Source organism: Macrobrachium nipponense, chromosome 11 (assembly GCF_015104395.2).
Source record: "Macrobrachium nipponense isolate FS-2020 chromosome 11, ASM1510439v2, whole genome shotgun sequence".
NCBI lineage: Eukaryota > Metazoa > Arthropoda > Malacostraca > Decapoda > Palaemonidae > Macrobrachium > Macrobrachium nipponense.
The window spans coordinates 53,153,648-53,171,679 of NC_061087.1; the positions used below are offsets into that span (position 1 = coordinate 53,153,648).

Consider the following 18,032-nt stretch of genomic DNA (forward strand, 5'->3'; position numbering starts at 1 on the left):
TCTTGTAGCGGGTTGGCGAGTTGTTCGTCCCAATCCAGATGTTGCTTCCACAATTTCTGCAAAAATATCCTTGCTTTCATAGTAACAGGGAGAAGGAATCCCAATGGATCGTATATTTGGGCAACGGTACTGAGAATCTCTCGCTTTGTTTGACTATCTATTAATACGAGTTGGATTTATAGTTAAGACGTCTTTAATTATATCCCAATTCAATCCCAATACTTTATGAATTTGTTTTTGTTTGGCTTCAATTTGATAAGCAGCAGCAATAGTTTGTATAGACTCGCTATTGCTAACCCACTCCTTCAAATATAAGTGAGCCTGAGCAAAAATTTTGTTGGCATTAAAGTATAAATCCATTAACTCAAATTCACTATTAGCCGTAAATTGCAAATTATCTACATACAAACCTGTCTTCAATCTTTCCACTACATCCACTGTATTGGACCGGGGTAACCACAAGACCACAGTGGACAAGTGATGCTTGATGGTTGCATTTAGAAGAAAAGATGAACATGTAGCTCCAAATAATACTACTCTAAATCTGTATACTATCAATTTACTATTGGGATCTGTTGGATTTTCCAACCACAAAAAACGCGTATAATTGCGATCTTCTTCACGCAACTGTACCATTAAAAATGCCTTCTCAATATCACCAATACAAGCAAAGGTGTTAGTTCTAAATTGCAGCAGGACTCTGAGTAGATCAGCCGTTACGTGTGGTCCAGTCCATAGACAATCATTCAGACTTAATCCATTTTTACCTTTTTTTGATGAGCAATCAAACACTATTCTTATTGGAGTAGTGGCACTGTCTTTAAGCACTCCATGATGTGCCAAGTAATGACAATCCACATCAGATTTATTATAGATCACCTTCTCAATGAACCCTCTATCTTCTTGCTCTTGCAAGATTTCCTGATAATGATCTAAGTAATCCACATCCTTCTGAAACTTGATGGTCTGCTGTCGAAGTCTGCTCATGGCTAAACCAAAATTTGTCTTCAATCTGAATCTATTGGTTCTCCACGGCAATGCCACAACATACTGTTTATCAATTTCAGAATATGTTATAGTGCTCTCAAAGTCCTTTAAGACCCTCTGGTCTTGTTCTCGCAACTCACTGCAATCTATTCCCAATCTGTCCAAACTCCACAATGCGTCCAGATCTGTCTTGGGATTTTCATTATGAGTAGCTTCAATTTCTTCAGTTTGTACAGCTAGCTTCAAAATTGTCACATGAGTCTCCCTAGTGGGGGAAGCACTGCATGTGCCTGTCACCACATAACCGAATATGGTCGGCAGCAATATTAAGTTTCTAACCCTTTTGAACCCTGGATGCAAAATATTGTAAACATTATCAACCCCTATTAACAATTCAATAGTTGATTGATTCTCAACAGGCAAATCAAAATCTTTATCAGTCAAGTTGATCTTAGTTTTACATAAAGACTTCAAACTTCTCTTAACGTCAAATTTCTTTGCATATTCTGGCAGCTCATCCACCACTATGCAGTCCATTATTATCAACTCATATTTATGCGGTATGGCGACGCTTATCATCTTGTATTCATGAACAGGTTTACTAGTTAGATAACCTCTCAAGGCTATCTTTTCAACTCCTTTGGACCTATATTGCAGTCTCTCTAGAGCTGATCTTTTAATGAACGTTCTCTCGGTACAAGTATCCAACAGCCCTCTAAGCCGTACCATGCGACCTGTCTTCCCTTTCAGGGGAATTGTTGCTGTTGGCAATATGGATTGCTTACCTGACTTATTTGGTTTGTTCTGCTCATTTACTGATAGTGTTCCCACTTGTACACCACTTTGTTTATTCTTGCTTTGCTTTCCTGTTTGGTCCTTATCACACAAGATGCGATGATGTCTCATCTTACAACCATTATTGCAACTTGGTTTGTCACAGTCCACACTAAAATGCTTCTTAGAAGCACACACAAAACATAACTGTAAAGCTCTGATGCGATTCAACTTTTCATCTCTGGTTGCGTAAGTTTTGCACTGTGTCCACCAATGTTCTTTATCACAAAGAGCACATCTTTTGGATTGCTGATAACTGGACTTATTCACATTTCCCTTGGTTTTTTGTCTAACAGCTTGGGATTGATTTACTGTGAATGTTGATATTGACGACAGTTTTTCAGTTTTATTCACATCAGTTGAAACAAAAGTTCTTAGATTGCAAATTTCCTCTTCTAGGTATTTCTTAAAGGTGTCTAATACCAACCAATCGTCTCCACACCTACGCTTCACCGTCTCACTGACGCTTTGAGGCAATTTGGTGTAGAGCAAAATAGTATAAAGCTCATTTAATTCCAGCTTTTCACTTTCAAGCGATCTTATTGAGCATTCAAAATTAGCTCTGAAAGTTTGCAACGATTCAGAATTGGCAGCAGGAGACTCCATTTCTAGCAATCTTCTCACCAGAACATGCTTAATCTACTCTCTTTCCATAAGTAGTAGATAGGAGAAGAGCTACAGCTTGTGGATAATTGGCAGCCTCAAATTTAAATCCCGAGATTAATTTCGAAGCTTCTCCTGTGAGCAAACTTCGTAAATATGAAAACTTCTGAATTGGTTCCAAGTCTTTCCGCTGATGTACTGACACATGGTATAGTTCCCAGAAGGAATTCCATTCTAATATATCTCCAGAGTAATGTGGAAGATCCAGTTTGGGCAATCTAACACTGGCTGTAGGTAGTGGCGGTGGTTGCGGTAGCGGATTTAGTAACTTCAAACTGTTAGTAATAGAGCTATTGAGTCTGCCGATATGTGTATGGACGTCTCTTGCATATTCAGCTTGATTTATCATTTCATCAGACATTTGTTCTTCTTTAACTGAATCCAAAATTTGTTCATCCAAAACAAGAACTTTGTTCAAATTATCTAAAAGAGAATCCCTAAGGGAAGTTATAGCATCAATATCAGTTGAATCGATCACTTCGGTCATCTTCCCAATAAAACATGTGATAACTGATTTATAACTGCCACGTCTACGCGTCAACGATTCCATTGTGACAAGACCAAACTCAGAAAATACAAATACAATATAATATATTCAAATTTTCATTAATTAATAAATATGCATCCAATTATAATAACTGGGTTCAAAAGTTAATTAGCAAAATTTCACAAAGGTGACTCATCACCCAATAATTTTCTCCCAAATTAAACAATCAATGAAAGGAAAAGGAATTTTTATTTATTGCGTTGCGTAGTGGAATGTGCAGGCCCTGTCCCATACTTAACCCAGCCCTAAATCTGAAGGGGAAGGACGGGGTAACCACGATCCTACTCACCTTCTACCACCCTTTACTTTTCACATATTTGTTTGACTCAACGCAAATACGTTGAGCCAACGCCCTGTAACTTTTATGATGAAAATGAATCCCATCTCTTGCTAAATCACATTCTGATAATAAAGTAGGGATCACCCTAACTCTTGTATCTCGCTTTAATTTTTTGTTTAAATAGTTTTTTTCTTTTTTGATAGTTTTCGGCAGAGGTTCTAGATGGTGTTTTACGTATTTCTATTAACATAACAAAAACCTCTGAATTATTGACTGTACGTAGACTTTCTACCAATCCTAGAATATTTTTGTGAACACTATTCACCATGTTAGGGTTATCTCCTGGTACATCTAAGTCATTGCTACCTATGAACAAGATAGTGATACTAGGCCCATAGGTAGTAAGTTCGGTTATCAGGCCAGATGTCATAAGGTTGGTTGTACCAGCCCCTGGTCTACCAAATGTCTTATATTCTAAGGGTTCCAATAATGCCGATCTACCACTATTAAAACAATTCTCCATATGGGTGACATGAGAATGTCCCACAATAGCTACTTTACGATTCATTATTAAATTGTTAAAAGAGATATAATATTCTAACAAGAGAAAATTTACATTAATTCAAAGTAAGGGAAAATAACAAAACCAAATTTAAGGCTTAAGGCAAGCAGGACAAGGCCTTACTAATTTAATTAAACTTCATATTCAAACTGTTTTAATCAAACCTGAATACCCTCTTACCTACAAATGGCGCGAAAAAAAAAGTAAATTTAATGTTCCTTGCGGCACCTCACAAAGAGAAAAGGAAACGGGTTAACCACGTCTGGTTATGTAGGCAGGATACCGCATACTAATTTAAAGAAACGCGCAAACACAAAAGGAGACAACAAGGTTATGGAGGGCAGGCATTATCCAGCAAAACATCAACACAAAATAGTTAATAGCAAGAAAACACTGCTAAATGTCCTAAAGAATAACCAACGGTACTAATCGTACAACACGTGACTAAACCAAAGAATTATTATATGATCGGCGTTCAAAACTAAGAAATTATAGAAAAATCTCACAAATTTCACATAAACCTGGTTAACACGGCAACATATTTCTGCGGACTTGTACTAAAGATTCACAAAACTGGCTTACGACATCATATATACCGCGGACAAGTACTACAAACTTTTACCAACTTGGCTCACAACACCAAATATACTGCCGACATATCCTGGTCACGGCACCAAATATTGTTACTCATTAGGGTCAAACAAGCAACAACATATAATGACTTCAGTCAATTACAGAAATTACTAATTACCAGATTCGTTTAAGAGAACTCAAAACCCTTTCTCTACATAAAGAATTCATTGCGTTGTGTTACAGATATGAAAGGACATATATACTATAATCTATTGTGTTTTGCCCCCGAATTATTACTTACTAGTTTAACATGAAGTTGTTGCCGAGTTCGGATTACAATAGGCACGGGTAAACCACGATACCACTAATATATATTCAATTTTACTCAGTCACGGAATCCCACGCACAGATATGCATATCCCTAGCGATTTATCCCAGTCAAGGCAAATTAAATAATATATCATATAATACTCATCCAAACTTCGGTTGATTAATCCATCCAGTTCAATAAATGCTGGGAAGGAACGACATCGTTAATCGAAGTGAAATCCTTTTCACTCTGATTAAGTTCTCCTGTTACCAACCCACTCTACCAGTACCAATGTTGAGAAGCGACTGACTCTGTTGAGTCTGTGACTCTGTTCCCTTTGCTCACCTCTGTCGTGAAAATAATACGTTCGCTCTCTCACCCAAACCCACGACTTCGGCCTCGTTCGCTCATGACAAAATTAACAACAAAACGAACGAAGCCACCAAACCAACACGAACCGAACGAAACTATCAAACAACTTACATCGCATTGTTAACCAATTATACAAACCATTCACAAGACAATATTCATTGGTAACAATGCTTATTACAATTAAATATAAATAAAACATTCATTTGTACACAAACCTGCACATTTCCACTTAACGCTATGTAATATAAAGGAACATTTTCCATATACAACATGAACATAGATATTCAATAAAAATTGATTTTCCATGTCGTTATTGTAAGTAACGACACTTATTAATAGTTATGAAGTACTAAGATTGATGCAAGAACCCCAGCTTGAATTTAAACAAATTGACAAGAAAGGGAAACAAAATGACCCTAGTAAATTAACAGATACTAAACCAAACTTATCAATTCCAGTCCTTTCCAAATCATCACTAGATAATGCTCATAAACAGAAGAGAGTAAATGAGAAGGCTCCATCCAAAGGACTTTCCACCAAGTCCAAAAAAAGTTTTCACGTCAATACTACAATGGAACTCGAAGTGAAGAGCTAAAGGTACTACTCCATGACCATAACCCAGGCATTGTGTGTTTCCAGGAAACTAACCTTGGAAGCACACAATATAATCCTGGATCAAATTACAGCAAATATAATTCTCCACCACCGACAGGAGATAGAACTAGAGGAGGTGCAGCAATTATTGCGCATAAGTTCTTGCAACATTCCTTGCTATCAAGTTATCACTACTTAGCTGTAGCAGTAACTTTCATTTTAGACAAGCACATCACAGTTTGGGCCATCTACCTTCTTCTTGATTTGGATTTCACTTATGATGATATTAATTTACTGATCAATCAGGTTCCTACTCCGTTCCTCCTCTTTGGAGATTTTAATGCTCACAACCCCTTTTGGGGTGGGAACATGCAGATGCAAAGGGGAGGATATTGGAGGGTATTATGGATGGTCATGATATATCACTACTTAATCATAGAGCCATGAAATATCATTATATTTACTCCAATACCTACTATACCTACTCAGCTCTTGATCTTAGCATTTCCTCATCTAGTATTTATATTGATTATGCATGGTCACATAATGAGCATCCAAAGAAATTTAGCGAGTCTGCTCTCAAGAAGGTAAAATAATTTCCATCCATTTCAGAGGCATATAATTATTTTAATGACACCACCATCAACAGTGCAATTGCTTCTATTCCAACAATGAAAGGAAAGCTGTCTAGACCAGCAGTTCCGTGGTGGAACAAAACATAAAAACCTGCAGTTTTATGAGAAAGATCACTAGAAAATGTTATAAAAAGTATAAGAGGACTGGAACCGCATAAACCAAAGTCGTTTACCAACGTGCTGTGGCCAAGCAGAATAAATATTTTAAAAAAGACAAAAAGAGAGTCGTGGATGTGCTACATAAATGGCATTAGCTCAAAAAACGCCATTCACAACGATTTGGATGAAAATGAACAAACTAAATGGCAAGTTTGTCCCTTAACCTTTGCCTACACTTAAGATAAACAGTGACATAATTACCTAACCAGAGTGGGTCGCAGAAGAATTAGGAGATAATTTATTTAGAATATCGAGTAGTGAGAATTATTTTCGAGAATTCCAAGACATTAGAAATGCCCAGATTTCTCTTGCTTTAAGTAAAAATAATTTTGAACCATATAATGCAAAAGTGACACTGCAGGAACTCAAAAATACCTTTTAAAGTACTGAACCATCAGCCCCTGGTGAAGATAAAATACTTTATGAAAAGCTGAAAAATCTCCCAGAAAAGTAAAAAAAATTCCTTTTAGATATAATAAATGAAATCTGTTAAACTGGTATTCCTAAGAGGTAGAAATTGTCATTAATCCTCCCTATGAAGAAACCAAAGAAGAATCCTTCTTTACTCAGCAGCTACAGACCATTAGCTCTCACCAGTTGTGTTTGTAATCTGATGGAAAAGGTGATTAACGCCAGATTTGTATCGCTCTTAGAAATAAATAAATTGCTTTCTCAAATTCACTTTGGCTTTAGGAAAACTAGATCTACTTTGGATCCCTTGCTCAGGCTCTCAAACATAAAAACCTGCTAAACAAAGCCAAACAATGGTTTTCTTTGATTTGTAAAAGGCATATGACACCAGATGGCGCTTAGGTAGAATAAAAAAAGTTGTCTAAGATGGCATTAAAGGAAAAATGATCAGATATGTTAATTCGTTTTAATCAGAAAGATATATTAAGGTAAGAGTTGTAAATTATGTATTCCGACCTTTCTTACAAGAAGAGGGAGTTCCTCAGGGTAGTGTCCATAGTGTCACTCTCTTTGCTATTGCCATTAATGATGTTTTAGAAAATATACCATCACTAGTAAAAGGCTCTTTATTTGTAGATGATCTGGCTCTGTACTGCACAGGATATGATGCAGTTTCTACTAGCAGGTTCATGTAAAGAGTCATCGATAAAGTAAGCCAGTGGGCTAATGAGCAAGGGTTTCGATTTTCTGAATAAAAAACTGTCGCAGTTCGACTCTTCAGGTACCAAACTAAGGAAACCATTCCAACTCTTACTTTAATTGGAACTATTTTATCTTACTCCAATGAAGTAAGATTTTGAGGAATGGTCTTTGATGAAAAGTTCACGTTGAATAATCACATTGACCAGTTGAAAGTGAAAGTGAAGAGATCACTAAATATTTAAAAAGTAATATCTAATTTTAATTGGGGTGCTGATAAGAGAGTGTTGTTAAGGCTTTAAAGTGCAGTATGTTTATCTGAGTTAGACTACGGCTGCCAAGTATGCTTATCTGCTTCAAAGACTAAACTTGGGGAATTGGACAGTGCATAATATGGGCCTAAGGATCTACACTGGAACTTTTAGAACTATAACCATTGAAAATATCTATTTAGAATCTCATCAGCTACCACTGGACCTAAGGAGGCATGAGCTAGGTCTGAGATACACCATGTGGCTGAAAAGCACTGGGGAGAATCCTTCTCTTGAGATCTTGAAACAGTGTGATTCAAGTCTTTTTAGATTTAGTAGATCATCATCACCATTACAAATCAGACAGCTGGGTGAACTGGAGGATGAAAATATAAAAAACACAGAAGTCCCACAAGTTAAACATCCTGCTATCCCTCCTTGGTTTATTCCAGCAATATATGTATGCACTAAAGAGATAGAGACACTAAAGAGATAGAGAAGAAAGGTAGTCCAGAAGAAGTCAGAAACAAGTTTTTAGAGCTTAATGAGAGGCATAAATTGGACAGGAAAATCTGTGCTGATGGATCAAAATCAGTAGATGGAGTGGGCTGTGGAGTGGTGTGTGAGGAGGAGTCATATATTAAATGGATACTAAACTCCTCATCCATATTCACTGCTGAAGCAACAGCCATAGTTGATGCTTTAAATCTTGCATCTGATAAGAAATTTAAATCCACAGTAATATGTAGTGACTCAAGGAGTGTTTTAGAAGCCCTAAAGAAGTTTAACCCTACCCATCCCTTAATTGAAAAGGCTCAGGAATAGCTTTTTTATCTTTCTGTACGCCACAAATCAGTTCAGTTAAGTTTCGTTGGGTTCCTGGGCACACTGGTGTATAGGGGAACTGGCTGATACTGAAGAAAAGGATGCTGCAAGATGTGATTTCTTAACTAATAAGGTGCCTCATTTGGATATGTCCAGTCAATTGAAGGTACATCCAGAGGAAATGGCAGCAGAGATGGACTTCCCTCATTTTATTTACAAGTAGGAAGTACAGAAATATTAGAAAAGTATTGATTTTTGGAGTTCAGGTTTTAATCGTAACAGAAAATTCTAATTCATTGTAACACGGCTTAGCACTGGCCATACCCATTTCACCCATAGTTATATTTTAGAGGGAGCTAGGGCCCCAGTTTGTGCTCACTGTGATGGTCAGCTATCCGTTGAGCACATGCTGCTGCGCTGTTCCACATTTCATCACCTTAGAGTATAGTACTTAAAAGCTTGGAAGACTATTTTAGAAATCTTAAAAGATGGTGTTGAAGTAGATAACCTTATGGGTTATCTGAGATATTCTGGTTATTTTAATGAGATATGATTTCAGTATATTCTAGTAAATATATTAGTAATTTATTTTATAAAGTATATATTTAAATATAAAACTTTAATCATTTATTTTTTATTGGTTTTATCTCTCATCATTTTTTCGTTTGTATTTGAACACTTATCATTCACTTACTCATAATTATTCATATTAATTTATATATTCATCTTCATTAGGGTGCTGAATTATCCTGATGGGTTACTGTGCTTGATCCTCTAGTCCTAAATTTCATAATCAAATCAAATCAATTATCTCCTGTCCTTAGCAGTACTTGGGGATAGAACTAAATCAAATTTAATATGCAAGAGTCACTACACCTGTATTGAATGTCTTGTCTACATCTTCATGTTCAGTTTATGGCATTCAGTATTTTCTCTCGCCCTAGTCGAAATGATATTCCTTGAAGCATCCCACAGCTTAGCATCTAGTATTGTGAATGCACGCTATCAAGGGCGAAGAAAAAAAATAGTACAGATCATGGCTTTGACTAATAATAATCTTAAGAAAGCAAATTCCAAAAAGAAATAAAGACTCTCCTATTCTGCAGGAGCTATGATACTGATGAGATAATACTAAAAGACAATTATAAAATATAAAAAGCAACTTATTTAGAAAACGTACAAGGCTCCACCAGAGAGAACCATCCCTGCGGAGGGCTGTGCATCTGGTAAAACTCTGGTTCTATCATTTATCACTTTCTCATTCTCTAAGTGTTAAGATAGCGTAGAAATAAATGAGTGGGCCCTCCTTCATCTGTCACCATACCACCAAATGTCACCAAACCGCCTTTGTTGTTATGGTGGCAGGTATGGAGGCCTACATGTAACCACAATACACACCACTCTACAGTTACAGACTGTCACTGCAAATATGTCCAAATTTCTTTTCCTTATCAGGAAATGAAATCAAGATTAGTAGAAATCAGCATTCTATAACTGATTGATTGATGGCTCCTAAAACTGGTGTCAACAGCATTCCACAAGGAAGTGAAGGATTAGCAATGTATTAACTAACTAGGCTGCATTCACGTATTATCCGAGATACCGTCGTTAACTTATATCAACATTTTGAGAACTTACTTTGAGGTGTGATGAGAGTGGAGGAATTACATCAGAGGGCATTCTAATTGTTTTGGAAAGCTTTCTGTATGGTTTAGTGAGCAATGAGCCTATTGATCTTTTCACCCATGAGATATCGAATATAGTATAGGCCTAATATTTTTGCTATTATGGATGTACCATAAAGTTGATAGTCTTGTACAAGTGGACACCTTTATCGAGCTTCGACTTCCGTAATCGAGCCTAAAAAGGACTGGAATGTCTGGCTAACTATGCGTAAATCATTACTGAAACCATGTTATACCATGTCCTTTAAAACAAACGTAAGGAGTCTACTGAAAGAGATTTGAAAAGGGCATTATAAGCTGTCTACATATGTTAAAATCCAGCTGGATTCTGTTACAAAATGCAACATGATAAACAAAATTATTTTTGAGTGATACAGTGAAAAACATTCATATCGAACGCTGGCTCATGTATCCATTCAAGGCATCCTGTTTCAGCCAAAGATTTGTTGATCCTGCAATCATGCAACATTTAGCAGCATTGAATATTAATACAATATGAATTATCACCAAGTTTCAATCATGTTTAACCAGGGACCATTTTAATTCACCAGGTAAATCCACTCCCTACTTACCAGATCATGTGTTGATGATTCTGCAATAATTCAACATCAAGCAGACTATGTTATCAGGATAACATATTCCTAAATTGTAAACGCACAACTAGAACACCTACTTAGAAGATATTATCAGAGAGATGCCCTAGTAATTGAGTATTGCCACTTTCCTTTGGACAAAGTGGCCAGTATATCACAAAATATGGCGTCTACTAACTCTAAAATTCATATGAACTGGTCCCCACGCACCTTGGCATCACAACGGCCTCTTCAAGACTGAACTTAGCCCTCACCTGGTGATCATTTAAACTGGGGTCAACACATTCATGTATCATGATGGTGCATGCCCACGTATGTGGATCGTGGACATCTGTGTGGTGAAATGGCCTTGAACAGCTGGTAACATGACACGGGCCGATGGGCGTACAGTGCGCCACAAATGTATGCTGCAAATGTACGCACTATGCAACCATGGTGTAATGCCTACTGGAGCTGGCCCGACGAACTCCTACACAGCCCCTAGGTATTGCGTGTCAGCGCAAGTAACACTGATGTATGCATGCCATGAGTGTAACGTTCTACGTTGCTGACTTACATCAACTTCACGTTGGCCCCACGCACAACGGTGTGGGACCGTAGGGTGCAAAAGGGCTGGCTTGTACACAGAGCATTGCAGTTCCCCTGTCAACTCCGTGCAGCAAGAAGCATTCACCTGTGTTCTGAATCATAATGGAGCACTTTGGGGGAGATTCTCGAACTTGTAACACCACCAAACACCCTCAACAAAGAATTAATGGGGAGCATTGTGGATTATGTACAAGGCAGCATAGTGTTGCAATTAGTGAAGACGTATCTTGCAAGGAGAAACCAGAAGATAACGAGAAGGCAAAGGAGGGTCTGCTTTTGGCTTTATCTACAAAGAAGAATGGAGCATGGCCACTTTGAAAACCTGAGGGAGGAGTTGACAACTGAAAGTCCAGACCTGTACAAGAATTTCACCTGGATTGACAAGGGCCTCTTCAATGAAATACTTTCAGAAGAAACAAACATTCTGGAGACAGCCCCTTGAGCCAGGTCTGCGTGTCGTTATTACCTTATGTTTCCTTGCCACTGGTGACTCATACAAGCCTCTGCAATATGCATTCTGGGTAGCTCACAACACCATAAGAAGTGTTGTCTCGGAGACCTGCAGGGCCATTATTGCAAGCTTGGGAGATGAAGAACTGCAGGTGCCACAAATAGCAGAGGCTTGGAAGGGGGTTGCCTGCAGGTTTGAGGAACGGTGGAACTTCCCCCACATTATTGTATCTATAGACAGGAAACACATCAGGCTCAATAACCTCCCCATGGTAGTACATATTACTTTAACTACAAAAAGTTCTACTCCATGGTACTCCTTGGAATTGTCAACTCTTCATACAAGTTCCTGTACGTGGACGTGGGTGCCATTGGTTCAGAGTCGGATGGTGGTGTATTTGCCTAGAACCTCCCCCAACCTGAGGCCCTACCTCGTGCAACAAATAGAAGTCATTATACACTACTTCCTAGTGGGTGATGATGCCTTCCCTCTCTGGAAATATCTTATGAAGCCCTACCCCAGAAGGTGCCTGACCAAGGAGGAACATATACAACTACAAGTTAAGTAAGACTCGCCGGACGGTGGAGAACACCTTCGGGATTATGGCCAACAGATTCAGAGTATTCCACACGACAATCTGCCTCAGGCCTGACCGTGCAGTGGCAGTAGTGATGGCCACATGTGTTCTACACAATCGTATAATAAGGTGTAAGCCACGCAGACTGGAAGGAGATCAGGAGGCCCCAGTCTTACATGAGCTCATACCGTCCTTAGGAGATGCCTTTGCAACCATGACCAGCAACACTGCAACGAGGACTACCAAGGAGCAGTGCAACATCCTTAAAGACTACTTTGCATTTCCTGAAGGATCCATTCATTGGCAAGAGAACATGATTTTGGATTCCTGCATTCTTTATATTTCCATCTAGACAGTCTTTTTATTTTATTGGACAGTTCCATGTATGAGTTTTGTTCTTTTGATATTTCAGCAATTTGCTGTGGAACTGTGTTTTCATTAGTTTGTTACTGAAAAATTTTGGCAATTGAATAAAAGCAAAGTTTCTATGAAAAATGTTTTCATGATCCCAATATTCATACATTAGCATGTGTGAGAGAGAGAGAGAGAGCCAAATGTAAAACCACCAAGTATGAGAGTTTCTTTTTTTCTCAAGATGTAGTTTTGTAGTTTGTGTTGATAAATTTTGCTTTTGACTCCATTGTATATTTTGGTTTACTTTGTCATGAATTTTTTTTTCATTTCATATGTCTAGACTTTGATGTTTGTTTGCAAAAAAATTCTTTATTTAAAATAATTTCTTGTATTGGGGTAGTTTTGTATGTCTTATATGGCATTGGTATTTATTCAGTTCATTGAATAACAAAAAGACTTCAGGGAGTACAAGATATAAAATAACCAGAATTTTCATTACTCATTTTATTTTGTAAAACACTACATTATTAAAAAGATGCTTAAAAGATACTTAACAAATAAAATATATACTTAAAAAGATACGTAACATTTGAAATATAAATATATACATTCTGTAAACATAAACATTCTTCAATCAATATAAATACACTCACAAACACAAGTATTCACACAAGACACACTACAAGTTCTTGATGTTGGTCATGTCCTTCAGTGTGGAGGCGACCATGGGAACCGGGTAATGAATGTGTGCCCTTAGCTTTACTCTTGACCAATCAGCACCTCCAACCTGGCTAACTATTTTGTTGACTTTCCTCATTGGCTGAATGGAGCCTTGTTGCTTTGGCTAATAAGCTTGTAGGTTCTCCACCACTGGGTGGTTGAAGGCCAATGACGATGCATTCTGAAGACTATTTCTGTGTATACATGTTTTTCTCTATGTATTGAAATTTTTTGTTGTTTTATATACACAACTATATGCACCATATTTACATACACATACACATAAATGTGTATGGTTTTACTAAACACACATTAGAGTCAATAGAGCACATGCATACATGCTTGCACACACAAGCAACTACTTACTCACACTCAAAAGGTGTCTATTTTTTCAGTCTTATACAAAATTCCAACTCGAGAGCACCTGTACTGAATATCATTGTTCCTAAATACTTGAAAGATTACTGTCAGATATCGAGTGTTACTCTAATTTAAACCTTCTTTTCCACCTATGACATTTTTTCACTCATATTAGATCTATGAGAAGTAAAATAAAACAAATTTTAAGCTGCTGTTTATTATGACATAGTACAAAAAGATTTTGACTGGATGCAGTTAAAAGTTTAAGGTGAGAGAATTGAAGTATAAGATAACGGAGAGAGAGAGAGAGAGAGAGAGAGAGACGATGAGAGGAGAGAGAGAGAGGAGATGAGCGAGAGAGAGAGAGAGAGAGAGAGAGAGATGGCACATTTATAACTGCAACTTTATCTACTTATTCCCATATTAAGTTACATACAACCGAGATTGCACTTATTTAGTATGCAAGAAACCCATTTCATAGTGATCTCTTCAGTTCACCACAAATATATTATTAAATTATTTTCCCCTGAAAATTGTTAATAATCTAGGTCCCAATGTTACTCTTGACTCGAGTGTTTGAACCTTTCTCTATCCCAGCGGCAGGGTCTTATAAAATGCCCACAACTATTCCCAGAAAATACCTCAAAAGTTTAGCTGTAATTTTTATCTCTTGAAATATACAGAATTTCCTTTTATTAATTCGGACGAACAGCATAGGTTTTCTCCGAAAGGTGCTCTCTGCTCAATGGTCTTACACTGTGCTAAGCTTCCAGATAAGTATGGAATGAACAAAATACTATGGTAGGTATCATCCTTAATAAGTGGTCATAGAATAGAATGTGATGTAAAATCTAGGCCATAGTACAAGCTCTGGGAAATAAAGAGGTCATTCAGCACTGAAACGGAAATTGACATTAAAGATTTTAAAGGTGTAACAGGATGTGGTTTAACATAAACTTTATCATTAACATTATTCGAAATGTCCAAGCACAAATACTGGTAACTAATCCTGAAATCGCTTAGGCATTATCCTCAAAACAAGCGCATTGTACGCTTGGAGAAGCACAAGTGGTGCCGGGCCGTGAGTCAGCGTGTGACCTTGACAATTAAGCATCAGCTGAGAGTTCATGAAGAGCAGCTGCAGTTATTGGGAGGAAGTGTCGACGACATGCAGACGAACAAACATAACACATTACTCACCGACCAGAGAATTCACCCTTTCTTCGTGTAGGGGAGCCGTAAAAAAAAGAGACTGGGAAGTGTTATGAAGGTGTGATCACGACAGAAAATGAACCATTCATATGATCGAAGCCGTTTCAGTGACCAGTGCATCAACAGAGTGAAGTAGAGAAGGAAATTGACAAAATAAGGGATGAAGAGATAATCGTGGAAAGTGAATCCCACTGCGCCTCTCTAATCGTGATGACGCCGAGAAGAACCAGATAGACCCTTCGTCAGAGGCCCTGGAGAGAGACCGATATTTCTGTGTTGGGACGCGAGATTCAAATGGAAAAAAAAAAATAATAAAATAAAAAACCGTGGACCTCTCGGAGATTTGTTTACAAGAAGGATCTCGGGTCTTGCGAACTCTTGGATTGAGAGGCTTTCGAAATTCAATATAACTGGGTCTGAATATATAGAAAAGAAAGCTTTATGTTGCCAATACTATCTGCATGGACGCCATAATCGGTGTGGTAAGAGCCAAAGCGAGGGAGAGCAACGGGCTGCGTCCACTTCTAAAGATACCCCAAATGACGACACGAAGAGAAAAGGGAGGATCCCAGTAGCGCTGAGAGAAAGAGCGAGAGAATACGAAGCCTTCACCGTTTCGCGCAAAGCAAAGAAAGTTTAGTGATTTGCGTGAATGATTTTGTTTTGTCCAAATTGGTGGTTTTTGTTTCCATGCGAAATATTTGTGTCAAAAGGTGGGGGTTTAGTTTGCATGCGAAATGAGTTTTGTGTCAAAAGGTGGTTTAGTTGCATGCGAATGATTTTGTGTCAAAAGGTGGTTTATTGCATGCGATGAATTTTGGTGTCATTTTTGTGTCAAAAGGTGGTTTAGTTGCATGCGAATGATTTTGTGTCAAAAGGTGGTTTAGTTGCATGCGAATGATTTTGTGTCAAAAGGTGTTTAGTTGCATGCGAATGATTTTGTGTCAAAAGGTGGTTTAGTTGCATGCGAATGATTTTGTGTCAAAAGGTGGTTTAGTTGCATGCGAATGATTTTGTGTCAAAAGGTGGGTTTTAGTTGCATGCGAATGATGGTTGGTTTGTTGCAAACAGGTGGGTTTTAGTTGCATGCGAATGATTTTGTGTCAAAAGGTGGGTTTTGTTGCATGCGAATGATTTTGTGTCAAAAGGTGGGTTTTGTTGCATGCGAATGATTTTGTGTCAAAAGGTGGTTTTGTTGCATGCGAATGATTTTGTGTCAAAAGGTGGGTTTTGTTGCATGCGAATGAATTTTGTTGTCGAGGTTTTGGGTTTTTGAAAAGAATGCGAATGATTTTGTGTCAAAAGGTGGGTTTTGTTGCATGCGAATGATTTTGTGTCAAAAGGTGGGTTTTAGTTGCATGCAAATGATTTTGTGTCAAAAGGTGAGTTTTATTTGCGCTTGAATTATTTTGTGTCAAAACGTGGGTTTTACTCGCGTGCGAATAATTTTGTGTCAAAATGTGGATTTTATTTGTACACAATTATTTTGTGTCAAAATGTGGATTTTATTTGTATGCGAAGGATTTTATGTCAAAACGTGGATTTTATTTGTACGCGAATGATTTTGTCTAAATGGATTTATTTGCGCTCGAATGATTTTGTGTAAAAAACATGGATTTAATCGTGAGTGAATGATTTTGTGTCAAAATGTGGATTTTATTCGCACGCATATGATTTTATAGATGCACTACTATCCTTTTGTCAACCTTTTCTCTTATTAATTTTTTTCCTACTGAGGTAGGTAAGGACATTAGGTCTGTTCGGCATATAAGTATACAGCAACGAGTGTAGGATTAATTGATATGAAGACAACCATTGGAATATTGTAATAACAACGGAAAGCGTAGGCAGAGAAAAATTCCAAAGACATGCAGCAGTAGAAAAAAAAATTTGTAACACTTATTAAAATGCACGAAAAAATAAAAAATAAATAATTTTAGAGACAATCCAGGATTTTCTTATAATTAATCATGTCTACAAAAATAAAAACGTGGACGCCAAACATGGAAGGGAAATATAGTATATCGGGACATGTCAATTTTTGCAGTTCATGCAGCTTTTGAGGGCATATATGAACAAGAGAAGAGCATTGGTATCCTTTAAATGATGTCAAGATGAATATGCAAGAAATAGACTTATAAAGAATCACCAATAACCCCAAGCATAATAAAAAATCAGGAAATGAAATACTTTGGTTAAGAACTCGGATACATTAAAAAATCTAGGAAGTATGTTTACAGAGGTAATATGAAGAGTAAGGAAATATCCGAAAGAACAAACAAATACAGTGAATGCAGTGGGACACTTATCTAATGATGAGAGACACTTGTGTACCAAAACACGTAAAGAAAGCCATATTCGAAGGATTGCTCCAATAATGGATAATGAAAATAATGAAATGAAAGCACAATAAAAATGTTAAGAGAGAAACACATGTCATAAGCTAGGTGTTCAATCCTAGAGCATCGTCGTTTTCATTCATATCTCTCAAAAACCTTACTATATCTGGAGCAATAAAATATTCAGAAGCCTTTTCTGTATCGCCTTCGAAATAAGCCTTGACAGGTTTTGGGTATTCAGCATGGCCACTGACTTCCATATCTCCCACCAAAGAAGACTGCTCTTCTATTAAACACCTTCTCTCAGAAACTGCTTGGACTTTCCTGAGAAGCTTCTCCCTTGTCCATTCCTTTTCATTAGTAATATTATCAAGTTCCTGGAAAGAACAGTTCTTTTGGGCAAAGCCTCCTTTTGAGTGGAAAGAAAACATCCGGCTGTCCCAGTACATAA

At 37.5% G+C, this 18,032-nt stretch overlaps 2 protein-coding genes across 2 annotated transcripts; both read right to left on the reverse strand.

The window, feature by feature from the left end:
- Positions 1-153: 153 nt before the first annotated feature.
- Positions 154-2,427, reverse strand: LOC135208689 (uncharacterized). Its single transcript, XM_064241134.1, has one exon. It carries the CDS (start codon positions 2,425-2,427, stop codon positions 154-156), a length of 2,274 nt encoding a protein of 757 aa, XP_064097204.1.
- Positions 2,428-2,455: 28 nt separating this feature from the next.
- Positions 2,456-2,971, reverse strand: LOC135208693 (uncharacterized). The gene has a single exon (XM_064241147.1). It carries the CDS (start codon positions 2,969-2,971, stop codon positions 2,456-2,458), a length of 516 nt encoding a protein of 171 aa, XP_064097217.1.
- Between the last annotated feature and the right edge of the window lie 15,061 nt (positions 2,972-18,032).

Coding starts and splice junctions, on each gene's coding strand:
- LOC135208689 (XM_064241134.1), bottom strand. CDS start 2,427: ATGGAGTCTCCTGCTGCCAATTCTGAATCGTTGCAAACTTTCAGAGCT.
- LOC135208693 (XM_064241147.1), bottom strand. CDS start 2,971: ATGACCGAAGTGATCGATTCAACTGATATTGATGCTATAACTTCCCTT.